Here is a 27,616-nt window from a genome sequence, read left to right as displayed (position 1 = left end):
CCATTCCATCAGAGGAAGTCTTCACATGCTTGGGGTAGACACCCCCCAACTCACCAATCAGTTTCAGAACCCTTGGTTACCCTCAACCTGGTTTGGCCCATCTGCTGAATGGTTTACTGGGATGTGACCACTTACATGCTGCAGCTTCTTGGAGCCACAAGTGAGAGTTAGGTGGAACAGATGGACACCAAACATGAAAAGAGCCCTGGAAAGGACTCGGCAGTCATCACACCAAAGTACTGGTCCTCCCTGAACACACCCTACACCCCACAGTGGAATTACTAATGTCATAAAAGGGAAAAAAATCAGGCCCCCCTCCCTCCTAGTATCTGTAACCTCAGGTCCCTACTTTGAAGCTTTCTTAGCTTCACTCAGTGGTGGTCATCTCTGATGTCTCGGAACATACAAAATCTTTATGTGGAGTCTTTAGACCAGGATTTATGGAGAATGGTTTGATGATGTTGTTACAAGCCTTGGGATGAAAGAACTCTGGTTATAGAGCAGGGAAAACTAAAGGGCAAAGGGTTTAATGATTAGGTTTGGGGGAAGAGAGAGAGACTCAAAGTCTAGGTCAAGGATATGGGAGGCAGAGTCCAGCTTCTTTATTCTGAGCGTGAACATTTTGATGTTAACTTGGAGAGAAAGTTGAGCCAACATACAGTTTGGCAGGTATGCCTGTCAAAAAGAGTGAATGACAGGCTTATGACAGGATATAGATAGAAATTCAGGTGATGTATAGATAGGTTTGGTATACATACCTTGTCCCTTAGTCCTAACAGGGGAGCAGTTGTGCGTTGCATGGGGTAAAGCTATCAATTCTATATGTTTGGGCAGTATGTAGGATGGAGGAGAAGGGTGTGGCTGATATCCTAATGAGAGGTTCCTTTGCAGCATGATATGTGGGTCCATAGCTGGTACTCTGTACATAGACAATAATTTTAGTCAGTAACAATGCCTGAGAGAGGTCCCACAAGCAGGACTGAAAGGCATTTTTCTTGGTGATGGGCCCAATAGGCAGTGCCAGGTAACTGGAGCAGAACTTCTGGTACCTGTTGGAAAATTCACTGGTGTCACTATTTTCAAAGATTCCATTTTCTCTGTTAATTGGAGACCTATTTGGTTTGGGGCACCATGAGTCTTATCTGTGTTTTAGCATATGTTATTCTGTCCACAATGTTCTGAATATACATGAAAACAATAGAGGGGAATATCAGGTCGCTTAAGTCCAGTCTCCATTTAAATCTTCGTTATGTCATTTTAAAGAAATGTGACACTTGTTTCACATTTGTGGGCTTCCTAATCTGACTCCCAGATAGAAGAATTTTAGCATTGCTGTAGGATTTATACAATCACAGGACTTGAAAATTGGAAGGGACCTTGATTGCAGTGTTAGAGACTTGATGCACCAAAGGGTATCACAGAAAATTGATTAAAATGGAGTTCAGAAGAGGAAGGGCCATCTACATTCGTTTCGTTGAAGGAACAACACAGTCAGAATAATGGAAGTTTCTTATAGTGTTCTGAATTTTGGACTCAGCGCCCCACTGTCCCCTGGCCATGTGGCTTCATGTTCTCCTCTCTGATAGGCTTTCCCTCTGTATGATTAAGGAAATTTATGGTTCGGATTCGCACCAACAATAAGACACACTTGAGAAGAAGAAGCTCGATATTTTATTGATTTACAGAAAAGGCAAATGCACAGACAGTTTAGAGCAATAGCAGCAATAATTAATAAATTCTAATACTAACATAATTGTCACAATACTGATATAGATATAAGAGGAAGTAGAAAAACATCACCAATCCAGGGAGGCACCAACTCCTGAAGTTTCTCAGCTGGGGAATCCCAGGACACAGCTTTCAGGGTCTGAATTGGGAGCAAGGGGTCCCAGGCAGAGCATCCTCTCCATGGATGAGATTCCAAAGTTCTCCTTGGAACAGAGACATAATAAACCCTTCCAAACAAAGAAGGTTGACTACCAGCAAAGAGGCTAATTGCCAACTATTCCATACGTTGTCTATTGAGCGGGTAGCCAGACCTCACGATGGACTACATATGTGATGTTTGTCCTTGGAGAACTGGCTAGGTTCTCAAGGCAACAGATGTTTCATGTTTGTGTGGGATTTATCATGTCTTCAAGGTCCGAGTTCACTTGAGGGACACAACAGCCTACGTGCAAAGCCTGCACTGAAATATGGAAGAACTTCTATGTCCATTTACCATTCATTTGACCTTAAGTTCTGACATGTTGATAGTGTAGGCTGTTGAAACTTTAGGAGTCAATTTAGTGTATATATTTTTCATTTGGAAAAACATGTAACAATTATATATACGCAATATAATAAGCACAGTAGTAAAAATTGACATGGGGTGAGCTATTACAGAAAAAGATTTCTGCACAGAAAGGGATCTAAATAAAAAATCATGCCAATGATGACTGGTGTCAGAAGTTACTAAATGAGAGGCCTCTATTAATTTCCCAGCAACTATATGAGTTTGTATTTGATGTTCATTAAGAGCTCTTTGGTTTTTCTCTAATACTTGCTGCAATTCAACAGAAGAACTTAAAAGAGATTAAAGTTTCCAAAGATAAATGCACATAGGGTAGAGCTAATAGTTTGGGTACCCAAGACAGAATAACATCATCCACTGTCAGGGGAAAAGTAGAAATCATCCCCCTGCCAATGGAGAAAACTCACATTTTGTTAGAGACTAGGCAGATAGATCGAACAGAGACTTTGTGTAACATAGAGAAATTGGACACAGGATGTAGAGGAAGATCACATAGATTAGAGGAATGGCTTAATAGACTGGGCTCCAACTGTCGCATGATCATTCCACACACAAGTCCACGATTACAATTTGTGCAGTCAGCTAAAGTATGAGTAACATTATTTAGATCTACATATTGTCCATTAATATGAGGCAAAGCAAAATAAGAGTGTAAGATAAAAGGAATAACATGAAACGTGCACATCACTGTGGCAGACTTGACTTCATAATGAATTAGTGTGCCAATGCATGTGCCGCTATCACATTTGGGATGCAGTACTGTGTTAGACACCCAATGATGTTGAGGTATAAAATCTTTAAACACTACTTCCCATAATTGGGAGTCTTGGAATAATAACAACCTCCAGGCATTTTCTTTTTGTATTATTAAAAAGAGTTTAAGGAAGTAATGTTCAATAATATGGAATTAGTTTCTGGTACATTCCATTGAGAACAATTCAATATGGCTTGCTGTATAACAGCTATCTTAGAAGACGGGTGAGTAAAAGGTATAGGTTTTATACAGCAGGAGACATTTACTAATATTTGTATAGTCAAATTCACAGGAAAATGACTTAAGAGAATAGCAAATATGGGTGCTGGGACTCCCCAGAATGTTGATTCTTTACTTGAAATAGTCCAGTTAGCCACATTACAGTTTTGATTTGCTGGGCAGCTGTAGTGTCCAGGAAAAATTTGCTCTGGGTGTCCAGGAAAAATTTTCTGAGATAGTGTACAGCAATAGCCATATCCCTAAAAAACACTTTATTCATGTAAAAAGACATGTATTACTGGAACAACATTTAAGGCATCATCTCCTGAGTAATAAACCAGCACTGTATTATTTTTTCCTTCAGTTATGATTTCCACGGCCTTAGGCTGGTCTGTAGGTTTATTTTTAACCCACACCTTTGAGCCAATTGTCATATTGGTAGTACCAAATCCTCCCCTCCTAGTATCAGAAGATTCAGGTGTATGAACCTTGACCCATTCAGGATTCAGGCAAGGGATAATAACTAGTTGAGCAACTCTCTCTTTCTGTTGTATGATAGGGTTCAGTATCCAATTTTTGCAAAATTATTTTAATTACTCCAACACAGTCAGAGTCAATTATTCCTCCTAGTACCTGTACTCCTAAAACAGCTAAACTTGATCAGGATAATATCTGCCCATAATGACAGGATTTTGAGGCTAGGGAGAAATGTGATTCCCAAGGAGAAATGTGATTCCATAATTGGGGCCCAAGTACATGCACCCAAGCACCCCATCATTTCCCCCTTAAACAGATGGGACCCAAAAATCTTTTGGGGGTAAGGGACAAAGGTCTCAGATTCTGAAACTGCTTCATGCTGACATTGGAAGTAGAGCTATCCCTGCCTTGAGAGGTCCCATTCAGGGGAATGGTTCTTCAGTCAGTATCAGGAACATGGTCCAGACGGTGATGTGTAATGGTCTCAGACCATATACAGCCAGAATGGTCATCTGCAAGTGGAGGGCACTAAACCTGGGAGAGACAAATCTGGCAAGGAGGTTAAGCAAACAAAGGTAAAAAAAAATGACTAGAAGGGGTTAAATATGGGTTGATGTCCTTTAGGTAGGGCCATCTCAAATCTGATTAGGCTACTAATTATCAAACCAAGTTACATCATTTTTCTGTCTTCTGAAAATACTTCCCCATATTCTCTCAACATACTTAAACCATTTGAGACTGGGACAAAGGTATCCAGAGTAACTATCTGAGGATAGGAGGGGCCTGGATGACCCCCATTTGTCCCAAACCTTGTCTGCCTTCCATATTTTCAATCAAACCTTTATTTATGTTTCAAAATCTCTTGAACCCATTTTTCAGACTGCTTCAATTTCCTTCATATTTCTATGATAGACAAGATAGCCCACAAGTTATTACTCATCACTGGCATAGCTGTATTGCCTTAAACGAAAGAGGTTTCTAACTTGAACCTCACAACTGAGTAGATGTACATCGTTGTTTCACAGGCTTGTTTATCTCTTTCTGATTATTCACTCTGGAAGGGCAACTTTAGAAATTAAGTTGTTGTTGCTTACCTATGATAAGTTCAAACACTAATTTTAACTCTTGCTTAGGCCATGGGATGACTACAAATTCAGATCAAAATAGCAAAATCTTTTCTGCTTTGTAGATCATTACATATTATTAGCAATACATCATCTTGAAAATGAAATTTTAGTAGGCCTTACGAGAGAGTTTAAAAAAAATTCTTCTAAAAGTATTTCCTTTTCTTTTTAAAAAACAGTTTAAATTTTATCCTGATGTTGACAGTCACTAAACTTTTATAATGAAAATTAGTTGAAACCTTTAAAATGATAACTCTCTTTTGATTTTGAAGCAAAAATAAACCTTTTAAAACTAAAATTCATTAAAACTTAGTTGGTATAAAAATGTCCTTAAGTAACATGAATTCCCAAAGTATTACAAACGAAATTCTTAGTTATTGCAGAATTCCTAGATATCACAAAATGTTTTAGTCAAAAAGGTGTTGTAATGGAATTTCACATTGGTAAAAGTAAGAGACTGATTACAGAAAAACACTACTGCTTTTAAGATCTTTTTAAACAGTGGGAACATCTTAAGATGAGTCTTAAGTATTTGCATAATTTTTGCACATGTTCTAATTTTAGATAAAAAAATAATATTTGATTTTCCAGTAAGATTATACAAAAGGGCTCACACATTTACTGACTATGTGCTCTGTTTATAGAAATTTGGTATAGAAGGAAAAAAGCAGGGATATGTGACATACCAAATATGACAGGATAAAACATCTTTGACTCTGTTTGAATTCAGATAAGAGTGAAATTCTCTAATCATTCAGTATCTGTTTCATAGCCAGACTCAGGAATAGTCAGGTGGGAAGCATTCCTTTTTAAAGGAACACAGTGGGGAAACCGAGCCAGGGAGATCCCATCCTAGATTGAGGCTAGAATTGTCTCCTTGGCCTTTCCTTTCCAAATACAAACTTCACCTGTTAACTGTACAGGATCCCATTCCCTCTGAGTAACTTGTGGCATTTCTCTCAGATACTGATTTAATGCAAACAACTATACCCAGATTCAAACTGAAAACAAAAATAGATACGATCCCAAATGCCTTTTACCTTAAATAGCAAATTTCACTAGTCACAGCTTAGAGCCAGATACAGTTACTTTTTCTTCTGGAGTTGCAAAAAGCAATAAAGATCTACACACATATATAAGGGACTCCATTTAACATCTTTTCTTCTGAAATTTAAAACTTGTCCTGATGTAAAAGTCAATTGTTAAAAATCTTTTCTATCTATTACAACTTCTGAGCAAGTCATATTCAATGTTTTGGAACTACATAAGCCAAACAAGTTCCTTTCTTTCTGTACACAGTAATCAATTAACAATTTTAGGCTTAACATTAAAACAGTAACTCCAAATAACTTAGCTAACAATCTTACAACTTTTGTGAATGATAACCAAATTGTTTTAGCTATAACTTCTTTAATAGGCAAAGGTGAGAATATCTGGTTTTCTAAAACATTATAAAACATTATAAGGCAAGGTTAGCAGGACTGATAAAGTAACATAGCTGGTTTTACACAATTCTCCCAACATCTTATAGTTTCAATAAAATTCAGATTAAAAATTGCTTTGTCTAACACCATTTCTGAATTACAGTGGTCACTCAATTTTTACAATCTAAGAGAAATTCAGAAATACAATCTTAGAAATACAGTTTTAACAAAAAAAAATCAAAGAAAGGATGAATAGTCATACAATTGAAAACAGACAATTGTTTGGATTTTCAGACAAAGACAAATGGAATATTCAGACTTGAAACAGACCACTGAGCTTGATTCACTTGCTATCAAAATTTTAGAATTTATTGATGAAGTAATATGGTTTGTGAGCATTTTACATAGGTGCCAATGATCACTAAAAGTTATCATAGATTGAAGAAAAAGTCCTAGCAGACAAACCTAATTACCATTCTTCAACAAGATTATTCAATCTGAGCAACAGGAGAATACTCTCAGTCTTCTAGTGTACCTAGACTTCAGAAAGATATTTGACAAAATCTATGATGAGCATCATGGAAAAGATGAATAGATATGGACTAGATAACAGTACAGATGGATGGATTTGCAACCAGCTGAATCATCAGACACAATGAAAATCACTGTTAATAGGAAGGAAAGATGGTCTCTAGTGTGATGCCTCAGGGATCTTTGTCATTACTCCTATAATAAACAGCATTTTTAAAAATCAGTAGCTTTAAGTCATTGATGGCATGCTTAACAAATTTATAGATGACACAAAACTGGGAGGGAAAGCTAACATCAAAATCATAATATAGAGTTTTATTTAAACTTGAGTTCAAAAAATTCCAGGCAAGATGGAGAAAGAGGGGCAATTCTGAAATCCTACAATTCTATGATTCTAAGTGATATTTAAACTATTTTTATGAGAGTAATGTGAAGGAATATTTCATTATTTTAAAAAAATCTTGGCTTAACTCTTTGTCATATAGCAATTGGAAAGTTTGGTTCTAACATCAACTTATTTCAACACTTGGTTTTAATGGCTTTCATAATTTAGAATATAAACATTCCTCAAAAACATATGAATGGATCCAAATTTAAGCCTGTTGTCAACAATCCACTCCCATTGAATCGCATGGGTATTAATGATTCTGAGAACCTAGGAAGAACCTAAGGGTCAGAGTCCTGAAACAGAAAGTGAAGCACTTGGGGTCTCAGGTGATCTTTTATCACTCTTTCTTGTCAAAGCCATAGTATGTATTCCGAAGAGAAAGGTTAATTTGAGAAAGTAAGTAGTGGTGAAGAAGGTGTCTAAGAATGTTACTTAGATTTCTGGACTATGAGTTGGAGTGAACCAAACCAGAGATGGGAAAAATAAATTTGTGTCTCACATCCAATACCAAGATAAACTCCAAATGAATAGATGACCTAATTAGAGAAGGTCATAGCATAATTAAAGTAGAACTCAACAAAGAAGATACCTGTTGCAGTTAGGGATAGTTGATGACAAAACAAGGAATATCAGTGACTCATTTCACAGCATACCTTACATATCAGGTCTATCCTTCCCTCTCCCAAACCAGAATTTAATTTCAAAAGATTAAGAAAAAAAAGATTATTTCCTCTTCCTTTCACCTCAAGTAAAACACTTTCTCTAATAATAACAATCATTTCAATTATAACAAGCATTTATATAGGGCCTACTATGTGTCACTGTGGTAAGCACTTTTACAAATATCTCATCTGATCCTCAAGACAACCTTGGGGGATAGGTGGTATTATTATCCTAATTTTACAGTTGAGGAAACTGAGATAAGCAGATTAGTGACTTGCCCAGGTTCACACAGCCAGTGTCTGAAGCTGGATTGGAACTTGCCTTCCTGATTCCAGGCCTACATTATATGACTTTTTGCAAACTGGAGCAATGGGATTATTTCCAAACTGATTTCAAATTTATAAAAAGGCTACAAAATAATATAAGGAGGAATCCCTGACCTAATTACTCACCTGGAAATGCAAAAATAACGAATCAGTACTAACAGATTAGATTAACATGTAAACTTTTCATGATCTTGGGAAAATGCAGCAAGCAATGATGTAGGGATTATGTAAAATGTTTTGGGAAAAATGCTGCAAATTAAGACAGTTTTAAAAAATATTATTGGATTTTGATTTAGTTTTATAAAGACAATTAAAACAAAAGGCCAAGTTTGAAGTTGGCAAAAATTCAATCACTGTCGTCATTACTAGAAAGAGAACCCTTAGTGCTCCCAATGACATTTAGATGAGAAACACTTTTCTCTGGGAACTTCTTATTTCCATAGTGTCCTTTGTCAGTCATTGCCAGAAGCTTGTTCTGGGTTTACTGGGTCTCTGGCTCCCATCGTCAGTTCATCAGGCAGTGGGTTCCAGCTTAAAGAGTCAGTTTTTGCAGGTGGCTAAGTGACTGGACCTGGAGTCAGACCTGAGTTCATGTCTGGCCTTGGACACTTACTTGCTGTGTGGCCCTATACATGATGTTTAACCTCTCTGAGGCTCAGTTTCCTCATCTGTAAAATGGAGATTCATAATAACACTTTACTTTCCAGGGTTGTTGTGGGGATCAAATGAAATGAAGTGTAAAGTGCTTCGCAAAATGCCACCTAAAGGCTATTATGGAGCCCTGCTCTGATCTCCCTATAGCTTATTTGTCTTTTAGATCCTGCCAATGGAAATATGTCAGTCAATGGGCATTTATTAAACGTGTCCTATGTGCCAGAAACTGAGGTAAGTGCTGGGGATACAAAGAAAGACAGAACAAAAGGCATTTAAGTAGAGCAATGGCTGGAGGACTGAACTTAGAGGACCCAAGTTTGAAATTTGATTCAGACTTTGGCTATTTGACTCTGGGTAAATCAAGTCCTTTATCAGTCTCAGTTTCCCTCTCTGTAAAGTGGATATGATAGCATTTGCCTTACTGGGTCATTGTGAACATCAGTGACTTAACATATATAAAGCACTTAGGAAACCTCAAAGTGTTATAGCAATGTTAGCTGCTGCTGCTGCTGCTGCTACTACTATTTCTTCTCCACTGCTAGTACAACTACTAAAACAATAGCAACAGCAACCACCACCACCACCACTACTTCTACTACTACTACTATTCCATCTACCGCCATCACCACCACCACAACCACTACTACCACTATTACTACTGCTACTACCACTACTGCCACCATCACCACAATCACAACCACCACCACCACTACTGCTGCTGCTACTACCACTACCACTACTACTCCGTCTACCACCACCACCAGCACTACCGCTACTACTACTACTACTTCTACTACTACCACCACTGCCATCACTATCACCTCCACAACCACCACCACACCATCACCACTACTGCTACTAACATCAATCCCTATTCAGAAGGAGCTTACAGTCAAGTGGAGGATACAACATGCACACCACTATGTATGGACAAGATACATACAGGATAAATGGAAGGTAATCAGCCATTGAAAGGCAGTAGCATGAAGGAAGACTAGGAAAGCCTTCTTGAAGGAAGTGGGATTTTTCTTATGACTACATTTCTATCCTATTTTCAAAAATATTGCTGAATTCTGTCTTGGCAGTGTGTTCTCTCATCGATCTTCCAGACACTGGCTTGTCAACATTCTTTTGGTGCTTCTAGACACCCTTGGATTATTTCATAAAATCTTTCATTGCAATTCTCTCAAGATTTCTCTCTCTTTCTTTGTTTTGACAATTTCTGGCTTCACTCTCTACATCATTTCTTACTCCTTCTCATCAACCTGTCTCCTTTTCTCCACTCTCTCTACCCCCAGTGCTTCTGGGCTTTTCCTCTGGGGCTGAGGAGGGCCAATTAAATGCCTCTTCTGATAACAACACTTCAGGTATCTGATGGCATCTTCAAGGGAGGTAGCAAGGTATATGCTTAATAAACATGCTGAAGTTGGAGTCAAGGTGGGACCCAGGTTGGATTCTGGATTTGGATAATTATTTACTCTCTCTTTTTTCCTCTCTCTGAGTCTGAATTTCAACTAATTTTTAAAAATTTCTTCAAATTAATTTCTTAACTTAATTTCAACTGTAAAATGGTGATAATAATCTCGTGAGTTCCCACACAGGGTTGTTGTGAGGAAAGTGCTTTTTAAACCTTAAGGTACTATAGACATATGACTGATGATTGTATTTCTTATTTCCTCATTCTCCCTTATTGGTGGAGTTCAGATAGGAACAGACCCAAGGGAGTTGTCCTGCTAGTCTTCTTGATTTTTACTGTTTTGTGGACTATTGTTCAGATGGATAAAATAGCTGGTTTTCCTCAATGAAGAAGAGTATTAGGATATAAGTTCATCTTCCAGGGAGGCTCTGAAATCATGACAAGGATGACATATAACTTGTCCTCTTCCTACATGGTTTTAATTTATTTCTCTAGGCCTTCATAATATGAAAGTTTTTTATTGTATAGAGTTTCGAGTTTGTGTGTTGGGTACAGTCACATCTAGTAAATTTTCTTCTTAAATTTTTATTTAAATTTGATGTTATTTAAGTTTTTAATTTTTTGAAAAATTTTATATCAAAAATTTTAATAAAATATTTAATTTTTTTAATTTAATTTTTACTCTTATTAAATATATATTATTAAATTAAATTGTAATTTTAAATTATGTATTAAAATTGTTTATTAAATACATATTTATAATTTAAACATATTATTAAATAAAATTTTAATTCAATAAATAGAAGCTTATTTAAAAATAAATTTTTAAATTTTTATTTAAATTTCAATGTGTAAGGGAAGTATTTGAGGGAGCTTCTCAGGTCTACTGAACTGAAGAACTTCCCATGGTGTCACCATGCAGACTGACTGCTTCATTTTAAAGTTGAGCATGTAGTTATGCCAGTTCTGATGAGTTATGACGTGATCTTTTGCTAAAGTACATGTGAGATCAGATCTAGTCTTTTTTCAGCTGTGTCTGATTCTGTCACCCTATCTGTGGTTTTCTTGTCATTTCCTTTTCCAGCTTATTTTGTCAATGAGGAACCAAGGCATATTGGGTTAAGTGACCTGCCTAGTTTGAAGCTGGGTTTGAATTCAGAAAGATGAGCCTTCCTGTTTCCTATCGCAGTGCTGCATTGTGCCATGTAGCTATTCCATGTGAGACCAGAAGCTCCTGTTTCATCCCTTGTCTCCTGTGTTGGCAGCAAGGTGAGGGCACATGCCAAAAAGGATTGATCACTGAGAAGAAAGATCCTCCCAATCACTTAAGCTTAGAAGGAAAAGTAACTTCTGTTGTTTCTCTCCTTTTGTATTCAAGGTGTGCCTTGACCTGGATTTTTTTGAAGCAAGAAGAGGAGATTTCCACTTCCTCCTCTTTCTGTCTTCCCATACCACAGGTATAAGAGACTAGACAAGTATTCATATCAGCCAGTGATTTTTCTGTACTTGTGATGCAATCTGAGGAAGATGTTGACCTTCCATAAAAGCAAAGCAGTGTTAACATCTCGTTAACAATGAACATGTTATCTGTAATTAGAATTCCATGACTGCATCAATGGAACTGGGGATGGGGAACAGCCTAGGCTTCAATGCTTTCTCCTGGAACTCTGAGATGGCAGAACAATGATCCAGAGACCCTGAGAAGACCTTAACTTAAGATCCCCCCAGAAATGAACTTAATTCATAGGAGTACAAAGCTAGGGCTGCTTATTGGGAAAGGGTGCCTTTGTCCCTGAGTCCTTGCTTATGGATCAAGGCTATGTCTAGGGAACAGTGGGCAAAGTTTTTGTCTGTGACAATGGTCTTGTTTGAGTACAAATTACTCATTGAATCCTCAGGGATATTGTGGCATTTGTATATGTTCTATGGGGACTTCTTGTTGGTTTACAAAGGATAGGGAACTCCAGTCATATAATTCTAGACATCTGATTTTTTGGGGGTGCCTGGTAGATACTAAAATTTTCAAGATGCAGAGGTTATGTTGCATAATTTCCACCCTTTTATTTCACAACCTGCATTGATGCAGAATTCAAAGGCCTTTTCAATTTCCTTATTATCTTTGAATTCTCTATGATATTTTCCATTCCTGCCAATCAACCAGTGAGCCCTTATCCCCTAGATCAGGGGTGGGGAACCTGCAGCCTCAAGGTAACATGTGACCTCTAGGTGCTCAAGGGTGACCCTTTGATTGAATCCCAACTTCAGAGACCAAATCCCCTTAATGAAAATATTTGTTCTGTAAAACCTGGGCTCAGTCAAAAGGCTTCACCCAAACACCTAGAAAGTCATATGTGGCCTTGAGGCTGCAGGTTCCCACATCTCTGTTCTAGATATTCTCTCCTCCCTTAATTGAAGATAATGGTGATTTGATTCAGAGCCAGATAGCATCCCTAGAACATGACTGTGAAACAATGGGCATTTGGGCAGGTTCATTTCCACTTTGGGGATGCCTTCATTCCTTTTTATCTGTTGCATCATTTTCCACTAAAGAGTAACTTAATCTTGTTCAAATTGATCATCACAATGAAGATTTTTCAACCATGTTGAAATATCTTCACTATGACCAGTAAAAGGATAACACAAAGAAATTCCATGGGTGCCAATTTCATAAATCAGTATCATAATACTGATGATAATTACCAGACCATCCTCCTTTCCCCTATAAAAGACCAGGCTGCTTTGCATACTCTCCCCTATCTCCACCCCCAACCTATTCCTATTGCACAGAACCTTTATCAGAGTGTGTTGTTATTCACTTGTCCAGGGATCATCACTGGACAGAGCACAAAATGGAGATGATGTCCCCAGCTCAGTTCTTCTGCCTCCTTCTGCTCGTGATTCCAAGTGAGGATGGATAGACATGAGTGTGCCATGGAGTTATTCACATATTTCTTATTCACATGATTCTCTCTTTAGATCATTCAGAACCTGTTTCTGGGGTTTTAAAATATTCTCTTTTTTGTGTATAATATGCCTCACCCAGTAAAACTGTTCTAGCTGGTTCTATTCAAAAGTCTTGTGGTGAAAAATCTAGTGAACAGTTGGTGACATTTGTGTTTTCTCTTTCATTATAGATGCCAGTGGACAGAATGTGATGACCCAATCTCCAACTTCCCTGTCTGTGACTCCAGGAGACACAGTCACCATCTCCTGTAAGGCTAGTCAGGACATTAGCAAGTATTTAGAATGGTACCAGCAAAAATCTGGTCAGTCTCCAAAGTTACTCATCTATTACACATCCACCCTGCACTCTGGGATCCCATCCCGGTTCAGGGGCAGCGGGTCTGGAACAGATTACACTCTCACCATCAGCCCTGTGGAGGCTGATGATGCTGGAGTTTATTACTGTACACAGCAAAGCAAATGGCCTCCCACAGTGCTCCAGCCCTGTACAAAAACTCCCCAGGCAGTTCAGCTGTCTCTGCCCAGGGGAGCAGTTACTTCCTTTAGTCTCTAGGTCTAAGCAGCTTCCCCTCTCTGGTAAAGGCTAGTCTCACTTCTTCTTCCCACAAAGCCTATCCTTGTCTTGGCATTTACATCTTGCATAAACATTAGCAAAGCTAAGCAAAGGGTCCACATCATGATCTAGGTCATTTGGAAAAAAACATAAACAAACTAAGCAACAACCCCAGATGACACTCTAGTGGCTAACCTTATTGCCCTTAGGGTAAAACAGAAAGAAGCCTTTTTGGGTTTAAGAACCCTTCCCTACTGGGGTGTAGCCTCCACTTCCTGTCCCATTGAACATTACTTCCCTGTTTTTCCAGGAGAGGGTTATACTAGTATTTTATTTCCACTTGTGTTTATCTGGGCCATTTTGTAAATATTTTTTCATTTCATGTAGATTGTTAATTTTACCTGCATATAATTGAGCAACATTACTCCCAATAATTGCTTTAGTTTCATTTTCAGTGGTGGCACATTGCCCTTTTCATTTTTGATACTGGTAATTTGGTTTTCTTCTGTCTTTTTTCTTAATCAAATTACTCAGTGGTTTACCTATTTTTACTGGTTTCTTCATGAAACCAATTCCTATTTCTATGAGTACGGTATTTTTTTACTTTCAATTTTGTTAATTTCTCATATGATTTTCAAAATTTCCATTTTGTTGTTTAATTAGGGATTTTAAATTTCTTCCTTTTCTATTTTTTTAGTTCCATACCCAGTTCATTGCTGTTAGAAGTGAGGCCATTTAGCAAGCCCCCAACAGTAAGAAACATGTTCACCTTAAAGAAAGAATAATACCTGTTGTGAAGTCAGGAAGGCCTTTATTAATCTTTCTGTCCATTTCCCCTGAATGGATGGGTAGCCTCCCCTAGTAAGGTTGCAGGAAGATTACAGGAAGACTACAACACATGGAGGAAGATGGGGCTTCTTATACTGTTTTCTGAACTTTGGATCTCCTGTGACACCATCCCCTGACCATGTGACTCCATGTTTTCCTCTCTGATAAGCCCTTCCTCACACACCTCCTTGGACCTGTGCCTTATTCTCTTATCTCTAACCTGTCCATGCTAGGTCACAACCCCTATCACCTAGGAATGTGGACAGCAGAACTTTACTTCCCACAATTGATCTGCTCTTTCTCCCTTTCACTGATATAGGTTGTTAGAGAATTAAAGTTTCCCCTATGTATTGCTTTACCTGCATGTCACAAATTTTGGAATTTTGTCTTGTTGTTGTCATGCTCCTTAATGACATTATCAGTTGTTTCTATGAATTGTTCTTTTACCTACTCATTGTTATTGAATAGATTAGTTTCCAATTAAGTTTTAATTTATTCTTTATTAAATGTCACATTAACTGCCTTATGGTCTGAAAAGAGCATCATTAATATTTCTGCTTCTCTGAATTTCTTTGTGCCATTTTCCTGCCCTTACACATGGTCAGTTTTTGTATAGACGCTAATATACAGCTGAGATAATGGTATGCACATTTCTCCTCCCAGCTTTTCCCAGAAGTCCATCATGTCTAACTTTAAACATTTCCATTCAGGGTCAGGTAGGTAGCGAAGACAATAGAGAGGCAGCCCTGGAGTGAGGAGGACCTGAGTTCCAATATGCTCCCAGGCATATGACACTTCCTAGCTGTGTAACCTTGGTCAAGTCACTTAACGCTAATTGCTTCACCTCCCCCTTCCTCTCAAAAATTCCATTCATCTATAAATTTTCTCTCATTTATTTTATAATTTTTGTAGTTGTGAAAGGGGAAAGTGGAGGACATTCACTAGTATATTTTTACCATCTATTTCTTCTTGCAGTTCACCTAACTGTCAAGAATTTGAATGCTAGGCCATTTGGTTCATGTATGATAGATATTGATATTATTTCATTGTCTGTTTTTTTCTTTTAGGTAAGATGCCATTTCCCTGCTTATCTCTTTTAATTACACTTATTTTTGCTTTGGCTTTCTTTCAGCTTGTAATGGCTTCAATTGCCTTTAAAAAAGACCAAAAAACTTTAGCTGAAGCCTAATAGATTCTATTCTAGCCCCTTATTTTAACTCTGTGTGTATCTTTCTGTTTCAAGTGTGTCTCCTGTAAACAACATATTATTGGATTCTGTTTTCTAGTCAATCGGCTATCCATGTATGTCTGTGCCTGGGAAAAGGTTTGTTGATGACTTTGATATTGCCTAAGGATGGGGCCTCAAGACTCTATTTCCCCACTGTGCTATTTTTTTTCTGAAAAAGAAAATTCCCACCTGGTTAATCCTGAGCCTTCCTTTTAACCCCTGTGACTACATGATTGGTTGTCAGATGTGACTCATGCCTGGAATGAAACAGAGCTAAGGGGGTTACCCTTCCATTATTATATATGTCATTGTTATAATTATGTCCTTCTTTTACCTTTTGTAGCAAATGTCTTTAATCAAGAAGTTTTGTAAGTACAATACTAAATTTTTTAAATAAAAATTGATACTGGAACATCTCTGTGTTATTATAATAGAATGAAAGTATGAACATCTTACAATTTTAAGCTGTATATGTGGTCAAATGATGATATAGAGATGATATCCTCTTAAGGGGTAAATGATTTTACAATGTAATAAGACATAGATGTAAGACAAAAGTTATCTAATTAAATGAAATAGCAAAATTTGAGAAGGCAACAGGTTTAGAGTCTTTTCTCGAAGAACTATGTACATATGTATGTGACTGGCTCCCCAGTTCATATGTCTTGGAAATTCTGGCTTTGAGTATGTTGTAGTAATTATTTCTCACAATCAGATCAAGGATTTTACACATATATTATGTTGATAATGGTAAAGAAAGTTAATTTTTTTTTATCTCAAAACTATGTGTCTGATAATTTTAAAAGACAGAAGAGCTCATGTTATGGTTGGACCCTCATAAGTTTTTAAAGATTCTTTAGTTATATACAGGATTTAGATAAGGATAGAACAGCAAACTGTATGTAAACAGAAATTTTCTGATTTTAAGGTTTAAGAACCAACTTGAAGTGATTGTACTAAAGTGTAATAAATGAGACATATCTAGGAAACTTTTGAGTTGGCACCAGAGCCCTTTTTAGAACTCTCCTAAGAATAAAGCCTGTTTTTCAAGAAAAGATATCTAGGGACCAGATAACATGAAATATCTGGGACTTGAACTGTGCTGATAAAATGGACGCTGAGAGCAGTTCACTAAGATAGAAAGTGGTTTGATGTCAGTCTATATTTATGTCCTAACTGTTGTGCTCCTTTGATCTTTTGTTTCAAGATATTTAGGTTTTCTTGGTTATTTGGTTACTCTCTTCTCAAAAGTAGTCCACTGTGCACCTTCTCCTTCTTTCTCTCCCTCTTCCTCTCTCTATATGCAGGTGAATTTTGATAGTTAACCTGGGGTATACTGGCTACCTTCCTTCCTTCCTTCCTTCCTTCCTTCCTTCCTTCCTTCCTTCCTTCCTTCCTTCCTTCCTTCCTTCCTTCCTTTTCCTTCCTTCCTTCCTGTCTTTCTCTCTTTCTCTTTCTCTCTTTCTTTCTCTCTTCCTTCCTTCCATCCTTCCATCCTTCCTTCCTTCCTTTCTTTTTTCTTTCTTTCTTTTTTCTTTCTTTCTTTCTTTCTTTCTTTCTTTCTTTCTTTCTTTCTTTCTTTCTTTCTTTCTTTCTTCCTTCCTTCCTTCCTTCCTTCCTTCCTTCCTTCCTTCCTTCCTTCCTTCCTTCCTTCCTTCCTTTCTCTCTCTCTCTCTCTCTTTCTTTCTTTCTTCCTTCTTTTCTTTTCTCAAAGACCCAACGTTGAACCCATTTCACTCTAAAGCTCATAGACTGGACAACAAGAGATCCCTGCCCAAGCACCTCTGAATGGCTATTTTTGGGCCCTCCCAACTCAGAGTGAATGTAAATAGTAATTGTTTGTCTTTTGGCCAGTACTCCTGAGAATTTTCCCCTCCCAGTTTAATTTGTTTTATTTAAAGGTTCCATCTCTTGACTCACTTCCTAAGGAGTCCTGTTCACTGAATTGGCATTACCTGTCTCCAAGTGAGAATCTGAAAAAGTCTTAGCCTAAAAGGATCAGGGTCTCCCAATGCATCCTGGGCCATTTTCGGTCATTCTGATGAATCTGGCCACTGGATCCAGATGGCTCTGGAGGAGAAGTGAGGCTGGTGACCTTGCAAAGCCTTCCCTCACCCAAAACAAAGTCAAGTACAAGTCATGTCTTCATCTCCATGATGTCATGATACTCTTCCAGAATGAAGGACAAGAACAACAACAGCAAGAACAACAACCACTACCCTCTCTCATTTTATGGGTGAATTCATGCCATTCACATTCACAGTTTTGCTTACTAATAGGGCATTTCTCCTCATGTGATTTTGTTCTGTTTAACCTTCTCTCTGTCTTTTTATCCTCTTCCTACTCTAAAGTTTGCTTTTACCTCTGTCCATTGCCTTCCTTAATCCACCCTCCTTTTTATCTCCTTTTCATTCATCCCCTTCCCTTCCTACTTTCCTGTTGAGTAAGATTGTTTTCCACACCTAACTGAGTGTCTATATAAATACATTTTCCACTCTTTGAACAATTTAGGTGAGAGTGAGGTTCAAATGTTGCTCACCCCCACCTACCATTTTCCTTCCACTATGAAAGCTCTTTGTTTACATGCCTCTGTTATGTGAGATAATTTTCACAATTATAGCTCTCCCTTTCCCTTTCTACCAGTGCATCCATCTTCCTTGTCCATTCATTTTTTAGATCACCCTAAATATAATCAACTCATTCCCATGCCCTCTGTCTATATAGAGTGTTTTTAGTTGCTTAATAATGATAATGTTCTTAGGAGTTATGTGTATCATATTCCCATGTAGAAATATAGAGAATTTAACTTTATTGAGCACCTTATGATTTCTCTCTCATGTTCTCCTCTTTATGCTTATTTTGAGTCTTACATTGGAAAAAAGATTTTCTGTTCACCTCTGGTCTTCTCATCAGGAATGTTTGAAAGTCTTCTATTTCATTAAATTTCCCTTTCCCCTCTTGAAGGATTATAATCAGTTTTGCTTGGTAGGTTATTCTTGGTTGTACTTCTAGTTCTTTTGTCTTCCTGAATATCATATTCCAAGCACTCAGCTCCTTTAACGTTATTGTTATTTAGTCATTTTTCAGTAGTGTCCAATTCTTCATGATCTTATTTGGGTTTTTCTTGGCAAAGATACTAGAAGAGTTTGCTCTTTCCTTCTCCAGGTTATTTCACAGGTGAGCCTACTGAGACCAACAATGTTAAGTGACTTGCCCAGGGTCACACATCTAGTAGGTATTAGAAGACAGATTTGAACTCATGGAGATGAATCCTGGCTCTAGGCCCTATACTTTATCTATTCAGCTTTTACAAAGACATATTTACTTGACCGAGACAGAAGAATAAAATTACAACTATTACCACCCTCAATATTTGGAGACATATTGTTCCCAAAATCACTTTGGTTCTTGGAGACACAATTTCTAGAGAACACTGATGCCATCTAATTCATATGCAAATATATCATTGTAGTTACATAAGTCTTCCTGTCAGCGAATGCTGGTATGAGTACTGTAGGTGATGAATTCTGAGCTATCTGCAAAAATCTGTTGTGGGTCAAGGTCCAGACTCTGAGAGACTTGCTCTGCAGACATTTGAAGCTTACAATATGTGAACTTGTAATCCATGCACCTAAAACAAAGCAAGAAATACTAAGGCAAAGACCAAAGACTATTTTCCCAGGGTTTACCTGTTAGCTCATGAAGAAGAGACTGAAGGTGTAAATTTAGGTGTATGTGTGTGTGTGTGAATGCTCAAACACTTATGTAAGTGTGTTTGTAATTATTATGTGGGTGTATATATGCATATATATTTGTATATATTTATGTGTGTATGTGTGTGTGTATGTTCATGTATATGCCCATAAATAGCAGTACTTAATCTGAAAGTTATCTGAATATTAACAATTTGAGAAAACTAAGGTTAATGAGTTCAAAAGACAAAATTATTTTGGCAGTTAGTGTGTGGAGCGTTTAGAAGACTGGGTCCAGAACCAGGAAAATCTGAGTTCAAACCCAGCCTCAAACACTTATGAGCTGTGGGACCTTGGGCAAGGCACTTAACCTCTATTTTCCTCAGGTTCCTCAACTGTAAAATGAGCATCATAATAATATTAACTCCAAGGGTTTTTGTGAGAATTAAATGAGATTGTATTTGTAACATGCTAAGGCATAGTGCCTGGCTTATGATAAGTGCTATATAGGGGATAGCTATTCCCATTATTATTAAAACAAAGTGAAAAGACTGAGGAAATTGGAAGAAACCAAAATGTATATCTAATCAAGAACCACTAACCTGGGGGAAAAAAGACGAATGACAGATGACTTTAGAATCATTGTAAACCTGAAATCTATGACCAAAAGAATAACCTGGGTATCCTTTTGTCCAAGAAATCATTAAAAAACGTTGCTGCACAAAAATCAACCAGAAAGAAGGAAGTCAAGTATGGAGGAGCCACAGTCAGGGCTGCCCAAAATTTACCAGCCATCACTTTCAAGGAACCTAGACATCCCAAAAGCAAGAGATTAAGATCTATAATCATAAATTACCTAGCAACAAATACTGAATATAATCCTATCAGGAAAAAATAAGCATTTTTGACATTGATGATTTTCAAATATTTGTGATAAGAAAACTGAAAGGAAGAGACATCTGAAATAAATAAATAGACATAAAACAAAAAGGTAAACCCAAGTTAACAATCAGAAGGGATTTTTTATGAAAGAAATATTTATATTCTAACAGTCAGGGTGATAAAAGGGTGGTTTAAGAATCCCAATGTCAGAAGGGGTCATAGAGGTTGTCCAATGAGATAGAAGCATTATGTTTTTATGTTCTGTTGGTGCTGAAAGAAGACAGAAAATGGAAGAGCAAGGAAACATTAGCAATAAATGGGGACAGAGGCACAGGGTCTCCCTTTGTTGGGGTGTACAAGTAGAAGTATAAAGAAAAATGGAAAGAAGAAGGTGATCAGACATCACTTACGATTCACTATTATCTCACATTCTTTCCTTGAGAGTCCCAATCTTGTTATGCATCAGAGAATACATACAGGTTAGAAATCTTTGAATATGTGGATATTAGGAAACTTTCAATTTGAGGACATGAATTTGGAATGTGGGAGATGCCTGAAGGCTTAACTCAAGAGCCTACAATTTATTCTATGAAAGAATTGTTGTAGGGACCCTTAGACTGTGCCCGCAGTGATTTGTTTCATGATGGTTTTTAGGCTTGTGGTTTTTATGTCCTTCTTGTGATATACATGAGGATATTTTTACGTAAAATTTCCTGACTTCAAGGACCATTTCTGGGGAATACAAATGAATCGATGCTGCTTGCTAGGAAGCATATATACAACCAAATAATTAAGGGCTTTCTCTCATTTTTAGGATCTTTGTATATTGAAGGTTTATCCCTTGTTCCCTGACAGAATCAAAGTGAGCATTCATCCCTTGAAATGCAGGGGGAATAGTTATATGCACCCTTGATCCTCACTGGAAAGAACAACTCAACAGCATCTTGCTGGCATTGGCCGGGGAATTGGGAGGGAGAATTCCCTCACAAGACTCAAGTTCATATGTATTAACTGGCTATGTCATATATGCCTGTGAGGCTTTATTTCCTTTTTGCTTTCTTTTGCTTTTCCTCTACCCATGGATCTCCAGTTATAAATTCCTAGATGTGTCCATGTGAGTTCTAAAGGCCCCATAGCAATTAAAATTATAAATAAGATCAATTATATTCCTCTTGTTAGTTAACTTGGAGGAAACTGAGAAACATTAAAATTCCATATTTTCATTTCTTATAAGAATGAGCAATTACTGTGCTGAAACTTCGACCTAAGAGTTTGTGTAACAAATAACACCTCAATCTCCATCAATTTCTATCCTATAACCCCAGGAAAGTTGTGAGCATCACTAGCACATTGGAAACCTGGGACTTCTTTTTTACAAACATGGAAAGTTGGGAAGCCATAGCACATCCCCAATCTGAATACAAATTTGGAGAAGCTCAGTATTTTTCCATGCCCTCTTCCAGGTGGTTGTAAATAATGTCCTCTAGTAGATATATTTTGCATTTGAACCCAGGTCTTCCTGAATTTAGGCCTGGTTCTCTAACCTAGCTGCCTGTATTTGTTATCTGGAGATGTGTGTAATAGACATGCACACACATAACCAAATACACAACCACACACACACACACACACACACACAGACTGCTATCATTTGGTGCCTTGAACTTTGGTCAAATAATTTAGCAGAACAACATTGGAAGGAGTTGGGAAGTTTTTTGGTAATAAAAGTTACAGTAATTTGGAAAGAATACAAAGAAAGGATAAAAAAGTAAACTTCTAAATAGACCAAAGTTCAAAAAAATTTGAAATACACGTGCCACTTGTTACCAGTAGGTGTCACTGTGACAAAAACCCGACTGGACACTTGTTCTTTTTACTCCCATAGAATTTGTTTTATGAAATTTTTTTATTTTATTTTTTCATTTTCCAGGCATTCACTTTTTTCTACCTCTACCTTTCCCCATCCATTGAAAAAGATATTGAAAAAAATATGAAATTCCCCCCATATCACATAAGCGCAGTCAACCTAAACATTCCCAGAGCAATCACATCCAAAAATTAATTTCTTATTCCGTGCATTCGTCTTTTATGGCTCCTTCATTAAATGATCAGGACTTTATCAGCTCCTTGGAGTCATGGTCAATCATGCAGTTGGTCAGAATTAGAAACTATTTTTTAGAATATTGACATTATAACATATATAGCATACTTAGCCCATAGGAAGAGGCTCCCCATCAGAGTTTAAATGGAAGTTATGAGGAATTATTAACTCTAAGTTGTCTGGGATCATGGACTTTGAATTGGGATCAAACGCAACAAGCAGAAGCCAGCCAGAGTGCCCCCAAGTAAAGACTGTCTTTTTTTTAAATTGCTTGTGCCTGGTACCGATTTGAAGTATATGTTCCTAAAAAACTTAGGGTTAAAATGTTTCTAGTACCTAATGAAAATAGATTGAAGGCCATTTTTCCAGAATCCTGAAGAAACTTCCAGGAATGGCTACTAATCTAGTTTTAGTGATCTATAAATAATCAAAGAAAGGATGAATATTCATACTATTGAAAATGGACAAATGTTTGGATTTTCAGAGAAAGAGAAATAGAATATTCAGACTTGAAACAGACTTGATTCACTTGCTATCAAAATTCTAGAATTTATGGAAGCAGTAATTTGCTTTGTGAGCATTTTAAATAGGTGCCAATGATCACTTGAAGTTATCACAGATTGAAGAAAAAGTCCTAGCAGACAAACCTAATTACCTTTCTTCAGCAAGATTATTAACCCTGAGCAACAGGAGAATCCTCTTGGTCTTCCAGTGTACCTAGATTTCAGAGATATTTGACAAAATCTATGATGAGAATCCTATGGAAAAGATGAAGAGATATGGGCTGGATAACAGCACAGGTGGATGGATTTGCAAACACCTGAATCATCAGACACCATGAAAATCACTGTTGATAGGAAGGAAAGATGGTCTCTAGTGTGATGCCTCAGGGATCTTTGTCCTATAATAAACAGCATTTTTTAAAAAAATCAATGGCTTGACGTCATGGATGGCATGCTTACCAAATTTATAAATGACAGAAAACTGGGAGGAACAGACAACTAACACCAAAATTCATAGTATAGAATTTTATTTAAATTTGAATTCAAAAAGTTCCATGGAAGATGGAAAAAGAGTGGAAATTCTGAAATCCTAAGTGGTATTTTAAATTATTTTTGGGAGATTAATGTGAAGGAATATTTCATTATTTTTTAAAGATCCTGGCTTTAACTCTTTGTCATAGAGCAATTGGAAAGTTTGGTTCTAACATCAAGTTATTTCAGCACTTGGTTTTAATGGCTTTCATAAATTCAGACATAAACATTCCTCAGAAGCATTTGGATGGACCCAAATTTAAGATGTAGACCTTAGCCTGTTATCAAGAATCCACTCCCATTGAATCTCATGGTTAGTAATGATTCTGAGAACCTAGGAAGTATGGCTAAGGATCAGAGTCTTGAAACAGAAAGTGAAGCACTTGGGGCCTCAGGTGATCTTTTATCACTCTTTCTCATGAAAACCATAGTATTTATTCCAAAGAGAAAGGCTAATTTGAGAAAGTAAGTAGTGGTGAAGAAGGTGTCTAAGAATGTTATTTAGATTTCTGGACTATGAGTTGGAGTGAACCAAACCAGAGATGGGAAAAATAAATTTGTGTCTCACATCCAATACCAAGATAAACTCCAAATAAACAGATGACCTAATTAGAGAAGGTCATATCATAATTAAAGTAGAACTCATCAAAGAAGATACCTTTTGCAGTTAGGGATAGTTGATGACAAAACAAGGAATATGAATGACTCATTTCACAGCATACCTTACATATCAGGTCTATCCTTCCTTCTCCCAAACCAGAATTTAATTTCAAAAGATTAAGAAAAAAAGATCATTTCCTCTTCCTTTCACCTCAAATACAGCACTTTCTCGAATAACACCTATTTCATTTATAACAAGCATTTATATAGTGCCTACTATGTGTCACTGTGGTAAGCACTTTTACAAATATCTCATCTGATCCTCAAGACAACCTTGGGGGATAGATTCTATTCTTATCCTAATTTTACAGTTGAGGAAACTGAGATAAGCAGATAAGTGCCTTGCCCAGGTTCCCACAGCCAGTGTCTGAAGCTGGGTTTGAATGTGTCTTCTTGATCCCAGGCCTACGTTATGTGACTTTTTGCAAACTGGAGCAATGGGATTACTATTTCCAAACTGATTTCAAATTTGTAACAAGCCTATGGAATAATATAAGGAGGAATCCCTGACCTAATTACTCACCTGGTAACACAAAAATAATAGATCAGGACTAACAGATTAGACTAACATGGAAACTTTTCATGATATTGGGACAATGCAGCAAGCAATGATGTAGGGATTATGTAAAATGTTTTGGGGAAAATGCTGCAAATGAAGACAGTTTTAAAAAATGTTATTGGATTTTTATTTAGTTTTAGAAAGACAAGTAAAACAAAAGGACAAGTTTGAAGTTGGCAAAAATTAAATCACTGTCGTCATTACAAAGAGAACCCTTAGTGCTCCCAATGACAAAACTCATTTAGATGAGAAACACTTTTCTCTGGGAAATTCTTATTTCCATAGACTGTCCTTTGTCAGTCATTGCCAGAGGCTTGTTCTGGGTTTACTGGGTCTCTTGCTCCCATTGTCAGTTCATCAGGCAGTGGGTTCCAGCTGAAACAGTCAGTTTATGCAGGTGGCTAAGTGACTGGACCTGAAATCAGAAAGACCTGAGTTCATATCTGGCCTTGGACACTTACTAACTGTGTGGTCCTGTACACGATGTTTAACCTCTCTTTGGCTAAGTTTCCTCATCTGTAAAATGGAGATTCATAATAACACTTTACTTTCCAGGGTTGTTGTGGGGATCAAATGAAATTAGATGTAAAATTCTTTGCAAAATGCCTCATAAAGTGTATTATGGAGCCCTGCTCTGATTTCCCTACAGCTTATTTGTCTTTTAGATCCTGCCAATGGAAATATGGCAGTCAACATTTATTAAACGTGTCCTATGTGCCAGAAACTGAGGTAAGTGCTGGGGATACAAAGAAAGGCAGAACAAAAGGCATTTAAGTAGAGTAATGGCTGGAGGACTGAACTTAGAGGACCTGAGTTTGAAGTTTGCTTCAGATATTGGCTATTTTATTCTGGGTAAATCATGTCCTTTATCAACCCCAGTTTCCCTCTCTGTAAAGTGGATATAGTAGCACTTGCCTCACCGGGTCATTGTGAGCATCATTGAGTTAACATATATAAAGCACGTAGGAAACCTCAAAGTGTTATAGCAATGTTAGCTGCTGCTGCTGCTGCTACTACTATTTCTTCTCCACTGCTACTACAACTACTAAAACAATAGCAACAACAACCACCACCACCACTATCTCTACTACTACTACTACTACTACTACTACTACTACTACTACCACCACCACCATCACCAGCACCGCCACCACCACTGGTAATCCTACTATCACTGCTTCCAGTAGTATGACCAGTATTACCACTTTTACTACTACTACTATTACTCTCACCATTATAACTATAACTATCTGTCTATCTATCTGTGTAATATGATTTTTCCTCTTCCTCTTCCAATTTTCTATCACTAATACCACCACTACTGCCACTACTACCACCCCTACAGCCATTACAACAATTGTAACTTTCCTTAATCTTCTTCTTCTTCTTCCATCTTCCCTTCCTCTCTCCATCATCACTACTACTACTACTACTACTACTATTACTACAATTACTACTACTACTGCTACTATTACTACTACTACTGCTGTTACTACTGCTGCTACCACCACAACCACTACCACCACCACTACTACTACTATGACTATTATTACTACTAGTACTGCTACTACTACTGCTACTACTACTACCACCACACCCTCACTGCTACGACTACTAACATCAATCCCTGTTCAGAAGGAGCTTCCCATCAAGTGGAGGATACAACATGCACACAACTATGTATGGACAAGATACATACAGGAAAAATGGAAGGTAATCAACCATTGAAAGGCAGTAGCATGAAGGAAGACTAGGAAAGCCTTCTTGAAGGAAGTGGGAATATTCTCATGACTATTTTTCTATCCTGTTTTCAAAAACTTTGCTGAATTCTGTCTTGGTATTATGTTCTCTCATAGACCCTCTAGACACTGGCTTGTCTACATTCTTTTGGTGCTTCTGGACACCACTGGATTATTTCATAATATTCTTCTTTGCAATTCTCTCAAGATTTCTCTCTCTTTCTTTCTTTTGACAATATCTGGCTTCACTCTGTACATTATTTCTTACTCCCTCTTCTCACCAACCTATCTTCTTTTTTCTACTCTCTCTCAATGTGTAAGCAAGGTATTTGAGGGAGCTTCTCAGGTCTACTGAAGAACTTCTCATGGTGTGACCATGCAGACTGACTGCTTCATGTTAAAGCTGTGGCACTTAACTTTCTGTCTTCCCATACCTCATGTGTAACAGACTAGACAAGTATTCATATCAGCCAGTGATTTTCCTGTACTTCGGATGCACTTTGAGGAAGATGTTCCTTTTATAAAAGGAAACCAGGGTTAACATCTTGTTAACAATGAATGTTATCTGAAATTAGAATTCCAAGACTGGGTCAGTGGAACTGGGTGTGGGGAACAACCTAGGCTTCAATAGCTTTCTCCTGGGACTCTGAGATGCAGACAATGATCCAGAAAACTTGGGAAGACCTTAACTTAAGATTCCCCCCAGAAATGAACTTAGTTCATAGGAATGTAAAGCTAAGGTTACTTATTGGGAAAGAGTGCCTTTGTCCCTGAGTCCTTCCTTATGGATCAAGGCTATGTCTAGGGAACTGTGGGTAAAGTTTTTGTCTGTGACAATGGTCTTGTTTGAGTATAAACTACTCATTGAATCCTCAGGGATATTGTGGCATTTGCATATGTTGTATGGGGAATTCTTGTTGGTTTACAGAGGATAGGGAACTCCAAGCATATAATTCTCGATATCTGATTTTTTGGGGGTGTCTGGTAGATACTAAAATTTTCAAGATTCAGAGATTATATTGCATAATTTCCATCCTTTTATTTCACAAGCTGTATTGATGAAAAATTCAAAGGCCTTTTCAAGTTGCTTATTATCTTTGAATTCT

The 27,616-nt window shown here is 37.4% G+C and overlaps 1 long non-coding RNA gene and 1 gene segment (V, D, J or C); one reads left to right on the top strand and one right to left on the bottom strand.

Annotated features, from left to right (window-relative positions):
- The window catches only part of LOC140521653 (uncharacterized), a 64,301-nt gene that overhangs the window by 16,504 nt on the left and 20,181 nt on the right, over positions 1–27,616 (bottom strand). Inside the window, exon 2 of the long non-coding RNA XR_011973015.1 lies at positions 14,576–19,474. This is a non-coding gene — a long non-coding RNA (uncharacterized lncRNA). The remainder of the gene's footprint in view (positions 1–14,575; positions 19,475–27,616) is intronic.
- On the top strand, positions 13,086–16,252 carry LOC140521649 (immunoglobulin kappa variable 3-11-like). The segment is given in 2 exon segments: positions 13,086–13,174; positions 13,405–16,252. Coding segments are annotated over 2 exon segments (438 nt in total).

Source organism: Notamacropus eugenii, chromosome 1, assembly GCF_028372415.1.
Source record: "Notamacropus eugenii isolate mMacEug1 chromosome 1, mMacEug1.pri_v2, whole genome shotgun sequence".
Lineage (NCBI taxonomy): Eukaryota > Metazoa > Chordata > Mammalia > Diprotodontia > Macropodidae > Notamacropus > Notamacropus eugenii.
This window is presented reverse-complemented; position numbering and strand designations above follow the sequence as displayed.